The sequence below is a fragment of the Gossypium hirsutum genome, chromosome D11, assembly GCF_007990345.1.
Source record: "Gossypium hirsutum isolate 1008001.06 chromosome D11, Gossypium_hirsutum_v2.1, whole genome shotgun sequence".
In the NCBI taxonomy this organism is placed as follows: Eukaryota; Viridiplantae; Streptophyta; class Magnoliopsida; order Malvales; family Malvaceae; genus Gossypium; species Gossypium hirsutum.
In genome coordinates, this window is record NC_053447.1 from 61,452,980 (window position 1) to 61,471,143 (window position 18,164).

The window sequence follows — 18,164 nt, forward strand, 5'->3', positions numbered from 1 at the left end:
CTTTTATTGTCTGTTTGTTTGCATGGGGATTACACACTGAGTTTACGTAAACTCACCCCTTCTGTTTAATCTGTACAGGTAATCCCTAGACATAGGCGGATCGGTGTGGCAGAAGATTCAGCAGTGGCCACACGACTCCTTTTTGCTATTTGATACTTATTTACGATTTTAAGTTTTATTTTTGGGTATTTTTCTGTAATAATGGCCTCTGAATTTTTACCTAAAATTTAGATTTTATACTATTTTCTGTTTATATCTGCTAAAAGTATGTAAAACTTGGGTTTTCAAAAGAGGTGAATGTTTTATCAAAATATCACGTACACGTAAATTATTTTTAAAAAAAGCTTCTACAAAGCATAGCGTTTTAGAAATGAGTCACGATTCGAGAATTAATGAAAGATAATTATAAGTTCTAAACGGAAAATGGTTTTAGCAATGATACGATTTTCAAACGCACTTCCATGTGACATGGCCAGATTCAGTCATAACATCCAGCCCGGGTTTGGGGTGTTACAGTTTATCATCAAAGTAGTGTGACCAATAGCTTCGAGTACATAACTCATACTGATATTTAAATAATTTTTTAAAAAAATTAACAAATACTTAAAAAACTAAATACAGTTAAACATTATATTATAATAATTACTTTAATATAACATACACAAATTACAATAAAAAAATTAACAAAACTTAAACCTATTAACTTAAGATAAAACCAACTCAACAAACTCAACACTTCAGATATTTATTAAATAAAAACCGTTCAAAATTTGTTTTTGACCTCTAATTCTAGGGTAGCATGTGTGCTGGGTGGGGGACCAACTAAAAGAATGGAGGGCAATTTATAGGGGGAAAGTCGTAAGAGGGGAAAAAAAAAGAAAAAAAGTTGGCACGTGTGAGAAAAACCGTGATCGTATGCTTTTTCATGCACGCATTAGCTTTTTTTTTCCTTCCTTCCATCCTCCTTTTTTTTTCTTTACTTCCCCTCTCATGACCTTCCCCTTATAAATTGCCCCCCATTTTTTTAGTTGGTCCCTCACCTAGCATACATGTTACCCAAAATTAAAGGTCAAAAACAAATTTTGAACAGATTATTTTTGGCAAATATCTGAAGTGTTGAGTTTGTTGTGTTGGTTTCATATTAAGTTAATAGGTTTAAAGTATGTTAATTTTTTTTATTGTAATTTGTGTATGTTATATTAAAGTAGTTATGATAATATAATATTTAACTATATTTAATTTTTTAAGTGTCTATTAATTTTGAAATTTTTTTTGCAGACATCAGTATGAGTTCTCTACTCCGAGCTGTCGATCACACTACTTTGATGATAAACGAGATAGTAAAATTTTGTCATATTTATTATTGAAGATTATATGTATAATTATAGAGTTGCAGCATAATTTATATTTACTCAGCTAATTTAACAAAAATCGGTTATATGATATGGACAGGATGAATATCGGGTACTGAGATCACGAGTCCATTTTCCAAGGTACTGTCCGAACGAACAGATTATGCATACTTGGAGGTTGGCGAATTTGGATCAAGTGTATTGGTCCGGATGTTTGACTTGAGGGAAAACTTAATATCCGCCTCGGTTGAGCAGCGGCGCCCAAATACTCACACTTTTCATTTGCTATGTGGAGAGTGTACCATCACCTTAGAAGATGTCTCGATGCAACTTGTGCTCCCAGCTAATAGTGACGTGGTCATGGGTTAAAGAAAAGTATTCGAACCTTTGGCCCTATGCTACCAGTTACTTGGAGACTCCCCAGGTAACGGGGAAGTCAGATTCACCAATTTGAAATTTTCTTGGTTGAATGAAAATTTCCAACACTTATCGAGCAGTGCCACTGAGTTCAAGCTAACGTGCGCTGCTCAAGCATATATATTGAAGCTGATAGGGGTACTTATGCCGTACGTAAATAATAATAAGGTCCATATTATGTACTTGCCTCTATTGCCAATTTGTACCAGACTCGTTCTTACAATTAGGGCTCGGTAATATTGACGATGTTGTATCGAGAGCTTTATCGGGCAACAAGACACGAAACACAAGATATATTCGATTGTTTGATCTTGCTGCAGTCTTGGGCTCTGTACAAGATGTCATTTCTAGCATCAGTGGATCACCAACCACATATGTGGCCACTTGTAAATAGGTAAAATAAATTTGTAAACTTAAACCACAAATATTTGTTAATTTTTTTGGAATATGTGCTAACAAGCTGGCTTCATTTTTAGATGGGTAATGTCTCCTAACCTACGGGACATAATTCTTTTTCTCGATTAACGTGAAACATGACAGTCTCAATTTTCAATTAAGCAATATTTTAACAAAGGATCGTATTTTTAAAAGCTCTTCAAATTTTCCATTCTTGACACTAAGACGTTAATTAATCAACTAGGTACCAGTTTTGGGCATTACGAGGGTGCTAATCCTTCCTCGTACGTAACCGACTTCCGAACCTGTTTTTCTGAATTTAGCAGACCAAAAACGTTGTTTTAATAAATCCAAACCGTTTATTAGAAACAACCGCTTTACGAGGTGACCCGATCACATCTCACTAAAAAAAGATGGGTGGCAACTCCCATATTCGTTTTTGTTTTCAAAATTAAAGTCAAATTTTTTACAAAAAAATGGTTTCGACACGTATTCTTGGTGACAAACTGATACCAGGAAAAGCATCCGGTAAAGGGCCCAATACTGCAACAATATGAGGCAGCCGCCTATGTCCACAGCACAAGGCTTTGTCGTCCAATAAAGCTTGCGATACAATATAGCTAGTACTACCCAACCCCAAATATACGAACGAACGTTTTGCAAGTTAGTTAACAGTGGCTAGTACAGCAAGTAGACATTGTTGTTGTTTGTGTCCGGTATGGGTACACCTACAATAATGTGCATAATGTATGTTCGAGTGGCGCACATCACCTCTCGCTTGGTGGAAGTACTCGGTAAATGCTCAAAATTGGCTTTCAGCCATGAAAATCTCAAACCCATAAATTTCAACTTAACGTCACCGAATGAGACTCCCAATAAGTTATAGCAAAGGGCGACGAGTTCAGAGATCGTACTTACGTCCGTAACCGCACTCTAGTCGATTGGTAGCCTAAGTTGCAGTGCAACATCCTCTAAAGTAATGGTACACTCTCCACATGACAAATGAAATGTGCAACTCTCAAGTCGTCATCGCTAGACTAAAGTGGATATTAAGAAGTATCGCAAATCAAACATCCGTATCAATGTTGTTGATCCGAATCCGGCTGACTTCAAGTATGGCATAAGGCGATCATCCGATAGATAGTCTACATTATTCACATGACCCCTCAAAGCGTAGTACGAGCTCTGACAATATTAAATTACCAAAATAGTTAATATAACCTTGTTATTTACATAAATGACATGAAACTTTTTATAAGATAACAAATAACAATTTTATTACCCTCACATTAACCATTCTTGATATGTGATTATCATTATTAATCAAAGAACCTATTTTAATATCTGCAACTTAAAAAAATTGAGTTCAATTAGTTTGTTGCAAAAAACACATTTTAGTAGGTAAATAATTTCTATTTGGGCTTTTTTATCTCAATAATAGGAGAAGCAATATTAAAATACAAAAATGGGATATCCTAACAATTTGTTCAGGATAACACATTTCAATAATTAATTTATAATATTGTTATGGCGTCCCATTTTTGTATTTAGGGTAGAAGGGAGGTGAGATGGGAGGCGAGCAAAAGTTATGGGGGAAAGTATGAAGGAATAAAAGTTTTGGAAAGAAAGTGAAGAGGTTTAGGAGTTTGGGGTAATAATATAAATTATTATAGTTTGATATTCTGTTTATTTGATTATTCGAGTTATTTGAATTTAAAAACCAAACTTGATTCGAACTCGAAATTAAAAAAAAAATTCAAGTGGACTCAAATAACTCGATTCGTTTAACCTTGAAATTTGAAATTTTTTTCAATTTTTTCGAGTTGAATCGAGTTTTGTTCACCCCTATATAAGATAGGCACCAGTGGTGTCGCCTATGTGATGAGCATAACCAAACGTAGCCCAAAACCGTACACCACCTATATGACCCTAAACCCATATTTAATATGTACAAATAACCTATTTTGGTGTCGCCTACCAGTTACCCTCCTTCAATAATTTTTTATAATAGACAAGACAACTGACACATGTTAAAAAAGGGTGGTGGTGCCGCCTCTCCATCACCTTGGGCATACCATTTGCATAAATAATTTAGGTGGTATCATATTTTAGATATTTTTATTTTTTTATATTAAATAGGTAAAAAAGTCACATTAATGGCTTTTAAAAAAAAGCATTGATTTAATAATAATGTAAATATATATATTTCATTGATCGAAAAATAAATTGACAAAATTAAACTAATAATAATTAATAAGGTTTTAACAAAAATTGTTTCGGGGGTCAAATAAAATTACTTTTTAAAAATGTATGTTATTTAAATAAATTTAAAAAATTGGGGGGGCAAACACAAAAATATTCTCCCTTTTTTTTAATAGGACGCTAAAAGTTGAGGAAAAGTTTATGAAAATTTTAGGGGCCAAACACAGAAATATTCTTTTTTTAATAGGATTCAAAAAGCTAAAGAAAAAATTGAAAGTTTTGGGGCTATGGTGCATCACTGTGGAAGGAGATTCTCGTAGGATGATCAACAAATTCAAACAGCGGACTGAAGTCAGATCAAGTATGCACTTCCGATGGTAGATCCCTTGCTCAACAATTTATACATTGTAATTTTCATGCAATTAGGAAGTGTAACAAAGCAGTTAATAAATTAGCAAAAGATGGGCTTAGCCTGGGAAAAGATCATTTTTTGGTAGAGAAAGTATCTGGATCGATAGCAACAGAGGTTGAAGATGACCGTTGGTGGATTGGCAGGTCTGATTAGCCTCATCTCTTGATGTTCGCACAGCAACCACACATTTTTCTTCTTTGTTCTTTGCTGTTTTTCTGATAGGAGTTAACCTTTGATTTTTGGATAAGTATGAGTGATTTTCTCCCTTCTCTTGCTGGTTTTATTCTCCTTTTTAATGTTCTGATGTAGATGTGATTTGTCCATGGTGAAGCCAAGCTCTCAGGCGGCCCTGACGGCTGACACGGAAGTAATCATTCGGTCATAAATTCGTATTTTTAATATTGAAAAAAAATTAAAACAGAAGTTTTTTTTCAATTAAAATTTTTTAAACTAATGCAGCTAACTGTCAGATGGCATTAGCTTAATAAAAGGGACCATTCGGTCACGAGTTCATGTTTTTAATACAAGAAAAAAAAATTAAAACATGAGATTTTATTTTCAGTTAAAAAATTCTTTTTTAAAATGTCTTTAGATGTTGCTTGACACATCCAACAGTACCAAATAAAAAAATATTTTTTATTTTTTTCCCGTGTATTAAAACTCGTATTTATCATACAAAATAAAAATATCGTCAATTGATTCGACTACACCCAAAAAAATAATTTTTTTATTAGAAATTGTTCAGGCGGTACCTATATCTTACTGTGTATTTTATCTATTCTCGTAAATATTATTTCTGTTATCTTATTTTGTACATATTAATTTATTTTACATTATTCATGTAAAAAACCCAAAAAAGTTCAGTCAACCTAAGACATTTTTTAAGACTAATTAATATATATTACGTGGTAATATTATTATGGTAAATATGTTAACCAATAATTTTTAATTAGTTTCAATATACCAGATAAAAATATTACTATATAAAACAACTTAAAATTTTATAGAGAATTGAAAAAGGTAAAACGAAAATTACTTTAATTCTCTTAATTAGTAGCTCTCAATTGTCATCTATCCAACATGAAAAGCATCAACTTCAGTTAAGGACCTCAAAATCTGCAATTGCATCTTCCTCAGCCCAACAGCGAACTCCAAAGCCTCGTTCATGGCAGTTCGAGCACCGGCCAAGGCGTCCTCAAGGTCTTGATTAACCATGTAATACGAACATATTTGGCCAAGTATACGATCATGCCTTTCTTGAAACCTCACAACTCTTTCTTCAGCATGTTCCAATGCCTGGCTAATGATCCTTAGCTTCTCTATCGAAACTTGCTGCCTGTGCCATTTCTTCAAACTTGGTAGGACGAAAATGAACGAAGTGGAAAAACCGATAACCGCGAAAATTATCCGAACATAGTCCATCAATAAGCTTCTGTTTATTTGGAGAATGGGAAATGAAAGTCCTGTTTATGTAAAGGGTGGAGATTCCTTGCTTCTTTCCATTAACAAGTTCTTGGTTGCTTTTGTGTTACTCTTCCTCCATGGTTTGCTTCATGAAATGGATTAAATCTCTAAACTTTAACCATCCTATACTGGGAAAATGAAAGGAATAAATATGCTAGCTCACTTCTTTTGCGAGATTTTTGCAGATATTCTACCCCGAGAAGTACTAGTATCCGAGAAATGTTTTCTTGATTTCCTTATTCTTGGCTTTCGTGGTTTCCTGTTTGAAGACCGAATTTTGTCTAAACGCTGACGACGGATCTCAGGATTAGCCCAGCCCTTTCCCCAATCGGAGAAACTGGAATAAGCTCTCGGTTTTCTCATTAAGTAAAGCATATCTGCTTCTGGGTAAACATGGAAACCTTCATCACTCTCAGACTGAAGAAATTCCAGTCCCCTTTTTGTTGGTTCCGGAAATTTTATCTGAACATGGATCTGCACAAGACAGTGAAGTAAAACAATAAACCGGAGTGGTCAGGCGAAATATTCATATCTAAAAGTCCAGTTGAATGTACGGGTCACATCATGTATTTGAAATGCATGTTTTAATACTTCTTGTTCATGGACTAAAATCGGAGAAGCTAAAGTGGCTAAGTTGTCCTAGTATTTTGAAGGGATAAAACCTTAAGAATGCTTTAATATTTTTCATTCATGGACTAAAATCGGAGAAGCTGGTTGTTAAGTGCATACCTTATCATCCCCCTCTCTGATATATCCTTTAGCTTCCATGATTCGAGCAAGACCTTTCCACCATAGCAGATCAGCGGTTATGAATTTTTGAGACTGCATATGGCCATCATACGATCATCATCAAATAGCATTCGAGAACTCCAGTAGCATGTATACATATGTTAAACCAGTTAGATTCATGAAAGAGAGATCAATCACCTGCTCCCTTATTTTATTAACAAAAACTCTAAGGTTTGGCTTCACTAGGAATTTTCGCCGTTCAGTATCACTACACAGAGAATCATCATATGAGTAGTCCATGAAACCGCTCTCTGCCTGCAATTCAATACGAGATCATGAACAGAAGATTTCAGAACATAAATATGTTTCACCCTAAAGTGTATAATTTGTTCATTTGTTTCATGAGGTCTTCCAAGAATTTAATAAAATGTAAAACATTAAATAAAAATGAAAACAATCACGCTTACGTAACGAGCAGCAATCATTTGCATCAAAATGTTTGCCTCCTCTTTCAAATCCAGCATCTTAGGAGGTCCATCAACACAAATGTCGCACCTGAGTAAAAAGAATTCCACTTAATGAGTTGGAATAAAGGGGGGAAAGAAAAGAACAAATAAATTCCTAAATCTCAATGAGATCTTATTCTTCTCAAGGGTAGAAAAGCAAGATTATAGAAAGAGACTCAAAAACATCATTTGATTAAACAACCTTATCATTTGGCACAAAAGACGGTTCTCCTTGATCAAACTTAAAGGATTACACACATATTTATAAGCTTATGTTTTATAGGTCTGCCTAGATTGATTGATTTTCCTTTCAAACATATAGTAAGTATTCATACTACAAGAATTATAATACAAAATTCCCAAAATAACATTACATATACTACCATACAAAACCTTAAAGTAAGCTACATACAAGAGGCACTTCTTATCACCGAAATCCTCCCCAAAGTACTCAACAAGGATTTTGGCTCGACAGCAAGAAGTATTCATTCCATATCTGCAAGTGAATAAGAAGTTGTGATAGAACATCGAGGAAGAGAGGGAGCAAAACAATAACATGTTTTCCACGTAAACCTGAAGAAATCTGATAACATTTTATAAGCTCGTTTTGCCTGATCTTCGCTTCTTTTACTAGGCAGAAGTGTTGGCATTCTTGATAAGTTCACATATAAAACTGCTAGCAGAAAGAGGATAGGTCAAGTTCACATTATAAATGCATCCAAAATAAAGTGTAAAACAGCTGATCAAATGCAAACTTCAGATAAATGTATTATTTCTCAATTAGAAAATACAGTAGGCCTGTTTTAGCTTTAACAATGACCATGAGTTATATTCTAAAATAGCAAATAGGCTTACTGCAATCTGCTAATTTTCCATCCCTTCCGGCTCGACCAGCTTCTTGATAATATGCTTCCAAACTCTGCAATACGGATCAAGCTTTAAGAAGCTCAAGTGACCAAGAAACAGATAACTATATCCTGCCAATTATGAGACTTAAACCTGAAAAATTAATAGGCATACAAGTTGCAAGGGGAAAAAAAAAACAGAACCGGTAATGTGCCCACACAGCAAGATCTATCACCTAATGATGCAAGTCAAAAACTGCACAAATACACATAAGCCAGACCTGTGGCCAACCATAATGTATGATTCTTCGGACATTTAATTTGTCAATCCCCATTCCAAAAGCCATTGTGGCAACAACAACCTGCATAAATAACTCTCTTGTTAGATGGCAGGATTAGATCATAAACAGTAGTTCATCTATACAATATCATTTGATCCCATAAACAAAAAAAAAATGAAAAAGGATACTTAGGGTCTAAACAGAGAAGAAGATTGCAGAGCAAACAGAAGAAGATTGCAAAGCAAACAAAAGCAGATTCAGCATTATCCATGTAAGTAGGAGTCTATATGGAGAGAAGGAAGCTAATCATTGGATAATCAATTATATCTAGGCTATGATCTAAAGGCAATAAATGGTTCTGGCTTTTCAGAACCAGAAAAGTAACCGACTGAATTTTTTAAAGAAATCTAACCTTGGGGGAAAAAACAAAGTAATTTCTGAAAGACTTTACATACAGAATACTATAAAAATACAGACTTTTACAGAACCAATTCATCAACTAGGTGAATCATGACAAATCATACCTGCAGGGAGTCTTCATGAAATTCCTTGTGAACCTGCCTTAAATGTGATTTTGGCAACTGAGAAGAAAAGGGGGGAATTCATAAATAGCTGCTTATCAGGCACATAAAAACTCTTTATCATCAGCATGTAGAACCTAGCATGCAAGCTTTTACCATTGAGAACACTAGACAAATAACCAGAACAATATGCCAGGATGGAGGTCTAATGGAATGAACATCAGGACGGTTCCTTGGCAAGAACAGTGAGAATAAAAAGAAAGAAAAAACAGTATTTATAATAGAGAAGCATTGACAGACTAACAAGTACCAAGCTGGCAACCACTGTTCAAAAGTGCATAAACAATTAGAGCTTAACGATTGCAAGAAAACAATGTGTGATTTGCTAAGAATGCAGACGAACAAAAGACATCATCAAACCACAGCTCAAAAGATCAAAGAATAGGTGCTTAATAATTGAAAGGAGATCATATGCATCAATGTAGAGCCAGAGTAAATTTTCCTTAAATAGTTACCGCTGCATTATAAGCGGCAGCCTTTACTCCAAATTTGCAGAGATACTTCGCAATGCTCAGGGTTTCCTTTCTTGTGGGAACATATATGATGGTCGGTCCTTGTTCCAATGGCTCTTGCAGAAGCCTCAGTCTTTCTTCTGGTTTATTTGGTGGATCTATTTTCTCTATTGACCCATGTGAATTCCATTCTTCGCAATGAACTTGTCCAGAAAATTCACCATAGGCAACTGAAAAATAAAAGCAATCAAAATATAGTAGAAATACAGTGATGCTGGAATCTTTTCATGTCTATAGCATAAGGCAAATAATAGCATGCATAGAAGCTCAAATTAAAGTATCAGAAGATGATACCATCCCAATCTTCCGCACTCTGAAAGACATCAACCTCATTTTCTAAATACTCAACTGACATTTGCCTTCCCCTTGAAGGAATTGAACCATTTTCCTTTTCTGAACTCTCATCATCACTTTCTTCGATGTCACTGTTTTGAATGTCATTAAACCCACTTCCAGAAAATTTATCTGAATCAGATGGACAATGAGATTCATGAGAAACTAGAGGTTGTTTCATTCCATCAACCTTTTTCTTTCTGGCATAAACATCTATAAGTTGACAGAAATCTGTGCCATATGAAGACACTGATTTTCTACTGTGTTTCACCTGTAGAGAGCAGAAACCAAATTCTGAGGTTCCACTAAAACACAGGATTTCATTATAAGGGATATGTAAGAGAAGTTCAATATGTAGATTAAAAAGAAAAATAAAACAAAATAAGAACAACTCAAGACCATTTAATTTTCTTGATAGTTGATACATGAAAAAGAAAACACTCCAAGTGAAGTGTAAATTGAAAGAAGGAAGCCAAAGAAGAAATACCAAATATGATTGAAACCAGCCAAAACAAGTAAAAACTCACTGAGAATCGCAAATTTGGACGGAAGAATGAAGTGACCACAATCTTTGTCTCCTTTGACATGCACAAAGAATCAAGAATGTCTTGCCGAACCTGAACTGTTGCAGTAGCAGTCAATGCCATAATTGGAATGTCATACTTCAAGAATTTTAAATTTCTGGCACTGAAATTCTCTCGCAAAACAGACAATCGCCTGACAGTGGAAAATATACATACAACTTACAAAGACATAATAAAATGAAATTACAAATTATAAAAAGATGTGCGGCATTAAAAATGAGATAGTGCCAAATAAATACAAAGGTAATGAAGAAAAGTAAAATCAAACATCAACATGTTACAAAAACTTAAAACCATCTCTCTCTGTGTAAAACACAGCTACTTTAGCCATGATTAGTCATTTGGCTGTCCTTTAAATGCATTTAAGATATGGCTTAGTAAAACCTATGTTTTACCCTAAGTCACATAATCTCCAAATATATTACTGATTGAGTCAAGAAGAAACCAAAACAGGCATCCAATACATAAGGAACACATACCGATAGTCAGGCCGAAAATCATGGCCCCACTTAGATATACAATGGGCTTCATCAATTGCAAACAATGTGATTCCACGACTTTCTGCTAGCCTCTGAAGAGGTTTTATCAGTCTGCACGGAAGTACTTGTACTTTCTCAATAACAAGAAAAAGAAAAGAGAGAATAAACATGTTCTTTGAGAAAAAACCAAGAGGCACTATATGCTCCTACCTCAGAATTGTTTCTGGACAAACATATATAATACTATACATTCCTCTCATTGCTTTCTGCTCCACACTGCTGTCTGGTTGTCCAGATCCAAGAAAACAAGCAGAGACCCCATGTTCTGATAATTTTAAGCATTGATCGTGCATCAAGCTTATCAAAGGAGAAACCACAACTACAACCTTTCCTGTTAATAATGCCGGAATCTGGAAACAGAGAGACTTTCCTGCAGAAGGTAAACAATTAGTACTCCAAGTTATGAGATAGCAAAATGAACAGCGTAAAAACAAGACAAGCAAAAGATTATAAGATTAACCAGATCCTGTTGCAGCAAGAACAAGACAGTCTTCATGAGCAAGCAAAGCAGCCAAGGCTTCCTTCTGGAAACTCTTCAAGGATGAATAACCAAAATGCTTTCTTAATAAACCATTAACCTTCGACTCCCAATTTGTTCCAATATTCAGCTCCTCAGAACTGCAAACTTGGGAAGGTTCTGCCACGTTTTCAAACTGATTATCTATAAGCAGATTTGGTTCCTTGTGTTCTTCCACAGGACTAGGCAACACCTTGGATCCAGACATGACCCCATCAGAAACATCATTACCTCTGCTTCGCTTAGGTTTACTTGTGGGTTGAAAATGTTCCCATGTCCTAGACTGCCGGATTTCACCGTTAGATTGCGAAGATGTCATAACCCTCTTACCAAGATTCTTTACATTTCTTGAAGAACATTGAAAACTAGTTGTTCCACTGAGAGGATTCCTACCACAACCATTCAAAACATACTCAACCGCATCATCAACTGACGGTCCTACAGCTTTTACAGCTTCTATGGCATTAGAATGCTCAAATCCCATTTCAATAAGTTTTTTAATAACTTGATCAGACGACACATCGTTTCCTCCCATTTCATAAGAACTGTCAACCAAGGATTAAACACAAGTCATCCTTCGGTCAAACATATTTCAAATAAATACATATAAAGCAAAAGCTAGTTGACTCAGCTGAGTTTGCATCCTTTCTCTTTCCTTTTGTAAAGTTTCTAATAAACTTAATATTATCTGTAATCCATTCAAAAATGAAATGTCACTAGAAACCCATGCCTTTCCCCTGAGCAGGCAGAAGTGATTCAAAGAGACAAACACTATAACTTTTTGAAAAGGAAACAAATGAGAATGCATCCGATATGATTACGCGAGCTTCATCTCAGTACACAAAATCAAACATGAAAGCTTTGGGATTCAAAAGTTAAAGAAAATTTGAATTCAATGAAAAATTTAAAATCATAGGCAGAAAAGTGCAGAATCCTGACCTAACTCAGCGGCGCTTAAGATCCGATAAATTTTGGGTTTCAAAAAGAGACGTTCTTTTTCCTTTTTTTTTTTTTTCCATTGAATGGCTGAATTGAAATTTTTATTTGCCCGCAAAGATATATACTTCTAAATTATATAAAGAAAATCAACAAAATCAACGCGCCAAAATTGAATCTTAGGGCTCCAATGAAAAAGTACGAAGTTATAAGACTAAAACGTCGTCGTTGAATAGAATCTGGTTTAGGCCTATTTCTAGCGTCGATTTGCAAATCCTATCAAACTTGCATATGCGTGGGAAGCATATATTTAAAATATAAATGTATGTTTAAAAATAATATATAATAAATAATTAAATATATGATTAAAAATTAATTAATTATAATAATATATAAAATATGTATGATATTAAAATAAAATAATTAAAATAAATTAGGAGTAAAACGAAATTTAAATATATAAATACATCATATCAACAATATTAAATACACTATATAGTTATTTATTGTGGTTTTATCTTCAATTATAGTTAGTATAAAGTTAACTTGTAACACCAACTCAGTAAAAACCATTATTAATATATATATATACACTTGATGGGATAATAAATTGTGTATATTAAAATAAAAATATATAAAATATATTAAAATAAAACTTTTGTTGAGTGATAAATTTAAAATTTTAAAAATCTAACTGGTGTGGGTTCAAATCCTACAATATGATAATTTAATTAATTTTTGTTAAAATAAAAAGACTAAATACCCTTGAATAATAACACTAACTCAGTCAAAGGCTTAATAAATAGTATAGATTTTTTTTTGAACAAATAATAAATAGTAGAGGTGCTCATGGGCCGGGCCAGGTTCATAAAAAAATTTCGGCTCGGGTCCTAGGCCCGGGCCCGGCCCGAAATATGGGCCTAAGATTTTGCCCAGGCCCGGCCAGGGGAAAAAATCATAAGCCCGGGCCCGACCCGGCCCGGCCCATTTTTATTTTAAAAATTTTAAAAAAATTAAAAAAAGTATTTTTAAAATATTTTTAAATTAAAAAAAATTAAAAAAGTATTTTAAAAATATTTTAAAATTTAAAAAAAAATTAAAAAAGTATGTAAAAAATATTTTAAAATTAAAAAATATATATAATTATTAAATCGGGCCAGGCCGGGCCGGGCCCGGGCCAAAAAAGTGGTGCCTGAGGCCCGGCCCGTTTTTTAAACGGGCCTCGTTTTTTTGCCCAAGCCCATATTTCGGGCCTGTATTTTTACCCAAGCCCTCCCATATTTCGGACGGGCCATCGGGCCGGGCCGGGCCGCCCGGCCCATGAGCACCTCTAATAAATAGTATAAATATATACAACTAATGGGGATAATAAAGTGTGCATATTAAAATAGAAATGTATAAAATACATTAAAATAAAGCTTTGGTTGAGTAATAAATTTAAAATTTTATTAATCTAATTAGCGTAGATTCAAATCTCACCATATGCATATTTTTATTGATTTTTGTTAAAATAAAAAGATTAAAATACTCTTAAATGGTTTAACTTATTTTAATTATGAAAATGTATTTCTATAATTTCTCTAATTGAGTGTGATACCAACTCGGTAAAATATACAATACGTAGTATAAAAATTGACAAAAATTACTATGATTAGATTGCTTTCGAGGTACTTTATTTTCAACTCACTGCCTTGAACCATGCAACTCGTATAGCTCATTTACAATTGGTTAAATTAGTTGAAACTAAGTGTCTTCTGCTTAAAAGTATCTACCACAAGAAGATCATAAACCAATGGGTACAGGACTACTTCCAAAGCCATCGATAGGTCTTTCCAAGTCTCATACCATATCAGATCCATCGAAACGACCGGGTCATTATTTGACCCAGGGTGAAGCCCAACATAGACGTGAGCAAGTTTTATGCTTAGAAAAGGGCATAAGTGTACTCGTCCTCAAATGTTTCTTCTTGACGATGATTGCCCAAACAGTGCGGAAGAACCACCACCGTCTACTACGTCATCACCGATTTCCGATCAGATTCTAGCAAAAATGGTTGATTCGGGGGAACATTTGACTACTGGAGCTACAATAGATAAAGTTGATACTCTGGGTTTGTCAACCGACCAAACAATCATCTCCTATGATGCACCATCGAGATACCCTTCGTCGACAACATTGCGTTTTCACGGGGACAATTACGGGTCCTTCAGTTCAAGTATTGCTTGATGGCGAAAGTACTCATAATTTTATTCAAAGTCGGGTTGCTCATCACTTAGGTTTGACAATTGATCAATCCACTAGTTTTCCGGTTTTGGTGGGAAGTGGCGACCATATTCAAAGTGAAGGTATGGTGCACAATGTGTCTTTAATAATCCAAGGCGCTACATTTGCCACTGATTTTTATGTTCTTCCTCTATATGGGCCTGAAATGGTTTTGGGAGTTGTTTGGCTAGCTAAGTTGGGGCTAGTGTCACGGGGCTGGACCTTTCGTCTCGCGATCCGTGCGGCCTTAGGCGATTCGCTCGTCCAAACTCGCCCAAGTCAGCCTTTGCTCGAATGAGGATTCCTTAAGAACTCCTCCAAGGCACCAACTCGTACAGCGGAAGCAAACTTATGCCAAAAGAAGCTTATAAAGAACAACAGAAAGGGACGCACACAAAGTGTTTGAGTAAATGCTCTCTATTCTCTTATTCACAAAGAATAATGAAACAATGAATGGAGTGAGTACAAATGAGGGGGAGGCTCTCTATTTATACTTGAGCTCCCCCAAAACCGACGGTCAAGATACAATTACATCGACGGACGAGATTAAAGTTTACCTACCATCAAATCTCTAAGAATATAATATCATATCTTCTATGATTCCATATCTTAGATAAGATATGTAATCTTATAAAATAATATCTTATAAGATTCCATATCATATCTAAGATCTCTAAGATTATAATATCATATCTTCTAAGATTAGTTACCATATTAGCCTAAGTTGCCATCTCTTCGCTATCGGGCCAACCAGGCTTCAATCTGACAGGCTTCTTTAGTATCTCATTGAATCGGGCCAGTTCTCGTGAGCCAAATGATCCCCATCTGAGCAATAGACCTCCATTGGATGCATTTGGTGCGATGGTCACGGGCTTTGAACTGCGGCCCGTGACACTAGTAATAACAAATTATGCAGCTTTGACTTTCCAATTTGTTCAGGGACCCGCTACAATTTGTTGGGCAAGACTTAGTGCTGACAGTCCCCAACAAACTCAACTCAATTCTCTTAGGTGATGTTGTGCAATTAAGACAATGGCTGAATTTTTTAATTTGGCCGTGCATTTTGAATCATCCACAAACAATTCCAATAATGCTGCTTTGTTTTCGCCATTACTCCATGAATTTTGTGGTGTGTTTACAAAGGTTATGAGTTTACCATCACCTAGATCAACAGATCATGTCATTCATTTGCCTTTTGACGCCACACCAATCAATGTCCGTCCTTATAGATACTTGCATTATCAAAAGCAAGAAATTGAACAAGTTGCAACAATGCTTAATGACGGAATCGTACATCCTAGCACTAGTCCGTGTTCTTCACTAATGTTATTAGTGAAAAAGAAAGACAGTGCTTGGAGGTTTTGTGTGGATTATTGGGCGTTACATTCCATCACTATTCGGGACCGATTTCCCATTCTATTAAAGAAGAACGAAACATATCAAGCATGGCAAATTCCATTGGCCATATTAAGCGTTGATCCCAAATGGAGTTTGTAAAGAAATTAATAAGCTTGTTTGAAGCCTTGTATGGAGATCTTGGAATGGTGTTAGGAAGCTAGCACTTGTGAATTGAAACTTGAAAGAAATATTGTCAACCAATGGATCATGGAAGCTTAGGGCTGAGGAGACTCCATGAGCATAATAAGTCCTTTCTACTTAAATCGGGGTTCAATCTAGCTGAGTTAAATTTTGTTATTTTTAAAATCTAATGAGGCAAACATATTATCATATATGTAATATTATATCTACTTGTTATTTCCACATGTTATTCACCAAAAATCTAGTTAATGCATTAATGACTATTGTTTGTGTCAAGATTAAAATTTTAAAATTCAGAAGTATATGGAGTTAGACTAATCCAATTGGAACATATTGACCAAATTTACAATAGTATGCATAATACAATATTAGTAATTGAATTTAACCAAGCTGGTTTAACTATTATTGTTTGGGTCAAAACTAAAATTTCAAATTTCGAAAAGTATAAGGACTAATAGCATAATTTAACTTATATAGAATGCTCTGCCACTGTTATATCTCCCTATGTTAAATTAGGGATAAATATCAAATTTATTAATGAACTTTGCTCCAATGTGTAATTTGATACATGAACTTTGATTTGACGTAATTATACACCCGAAATTTGAATTGTGATTCACATGTATATGTAAAACTTTGATTTTAATTCAACTGTGCACATTTAAAAAAGTGAATACATACATTTATTTTTATATGGGATTAATATAATCATTTATGTATGCAATATATCAATGTAAAATAGTGCTAATTTGATAATGTTATCAATAATTTGTGAAAATTGAATCAAGATAAAATTTAATGGACAAAATCATACAAAATCAAAAATCATTCATAACATTGCACATTAAGTCAAAGTTCATATATAATTTTGATATTTATCATTTTAAATTATAATTAATATTAATATGGCCACATTTCTATCTTTTCATACTTTTATAATATCTTTAAATAAAATAATTATAAATTATAAATCCAATGGTTGAACATATGTTTAATAGTATTAAAATACAGCCTCATTATCACTCAACTCATATTAATTGTTGAATGAGTTGGATTCGAAGATTGATTACAACATCATAAAAAACAAAATGTCTTTATTTCGTATTCTTAACTTAGCGTATTTATGTATAAAATTCGTTTTACTTACAATTTAGTTTGTTTTTATATTTTAATATTGTACACATTTTATGTGTTATTATTAATTGATTTCAAACCATACGTTTTATTATTTATTATATGTTATTTTTAAACAAGCTTTTATGCTTTAAATTCATGACTTTCACGTACATACATGATAAAAATTTTTAGTTTTATTTAAATCATAGGGGAAAAGATAACGTTTTCTCCTAATGGATGGCATCAAAATATAGTAAATTTGAAAATTTCTGTCATATTTCAATTTCATTTAGATAAAAATGGTTTAATCAATAATACAATCAGATACAAAGACAAACAGACCAGATAAAGCCTGAAGGGCGAAAAAGTAAAATTGGTCCAATTTTAAAACGAAATTCCGTTGCCGGGACTTGAACCCGGGTCTCTCGGGTGAGAGCCGAGTATCCTAACCACCTAGACTACAACGGATTTTGAGATAGGTGACACGTAAAATAATAAAAGGAATTTTCACAGGTATAGCAGCGTCTTATTGATCTTCTTGCTTCTTCTAAGCAAATACTTTAATTGCCCCATGCTTGAAAGCCTCCATGTTGAACATTCACGACTGCTTACACATCCTAAAGTTTCAGGTTCATCATTCG

At 34.2% G+C, this 18,164-nt stretch overlaps 1 protein-coding gene and 1 non-coding gene across 5 annotated transcripts; both read right to left on the bottom strand.

Moving 5' to 3' along the window:
• Positions 1-5,763: 5,763 nt before the first annotated feature.
• On the bottom strand, positions 5,764-12,720 carry LOC107927308 (ATP-dependent DNA helicase Q-like SIM). Of its 4 annotated transcripts, none has more exons than XM_016858373.2 (16): positions 12,610-12,720; positions 11,614-12,215; positions 11,304-11,523; positions 11,094-11,204; positions 10,558-10,747; positions 9,992-10,301; positions 9,641-9,867; positions 9,129-9,185; positions 8,605-8,685; positions 8,334-8,397; positions 8,052-8,151; positions 7,891-7,974; positions 7,440-7,527; positions 7,171-7,287; positions 6,973-7,065; positions 5,764-6,717 (listed from the first exon to the last, which is right to left on the bottom strand). In XM_016858373.2, the coding sequence occupies exons 2-16, from the start codon at positions 12,203-12,205 to the stop codon at positions 6,403-6,405; spliced, it is 2,649 nt and encodes an 882-aa protein (XP_016713862.1). In that variant the 5' UTR covers positions 12,206-12,215; positions 12,610-12,720; the 3' UTR covers positions 5,764-6,402. The 4 variants fall into 4 exon arrangements, with proteins under 4 accessions (XP_016713862.1, XP_040960598.1, XP_016713863.1 ...); XM_041104664.1 differs by having other exon boundaries at positions 8,052-8,154; XM_016858374.2 differs by having other exon boundaries at positions 11,614-12,358.
• A 5,198-nt stretch (positions 12,721-17,918) lies between these two features.
• Positions 17,919-17,991, bottom strand: TRNAE-CUC (transfer RNA glutamic acid (anticodon CUC)). The gene has a single exon. It is a non-coding gene; the product is annotated as a tRNA-Glu (tRNA).
• Between the last annotated feature and the right edge of the window lie 173 nt (positions 17,992-18,164).

Bases quoted from the DNA above. Each gene is read 5' to 3' on its own strand.
- LOC107927308 (XM_041104664.1), bottom strand. From the start codon at position 12,205: ATGGGAGGAAACGATGTGTCGTCTGATCAAGTTATTAAAAAACTTATT. The intron at 11,524-11,613 runs GTTAATCTTATA...TACCTTCTGCAG, and splicing joins TCTTGCTGCAACAGGATCTG to GAAAGTCTCTCTGTTTCCAG. The intron at 8,155-8,333 runs GTAAGCCTATTT...TCTTTCTGCTAG, and splicing joins TGGAAAATTAGCAGATTGCA to CAGTTTTATATGTGAACTTA.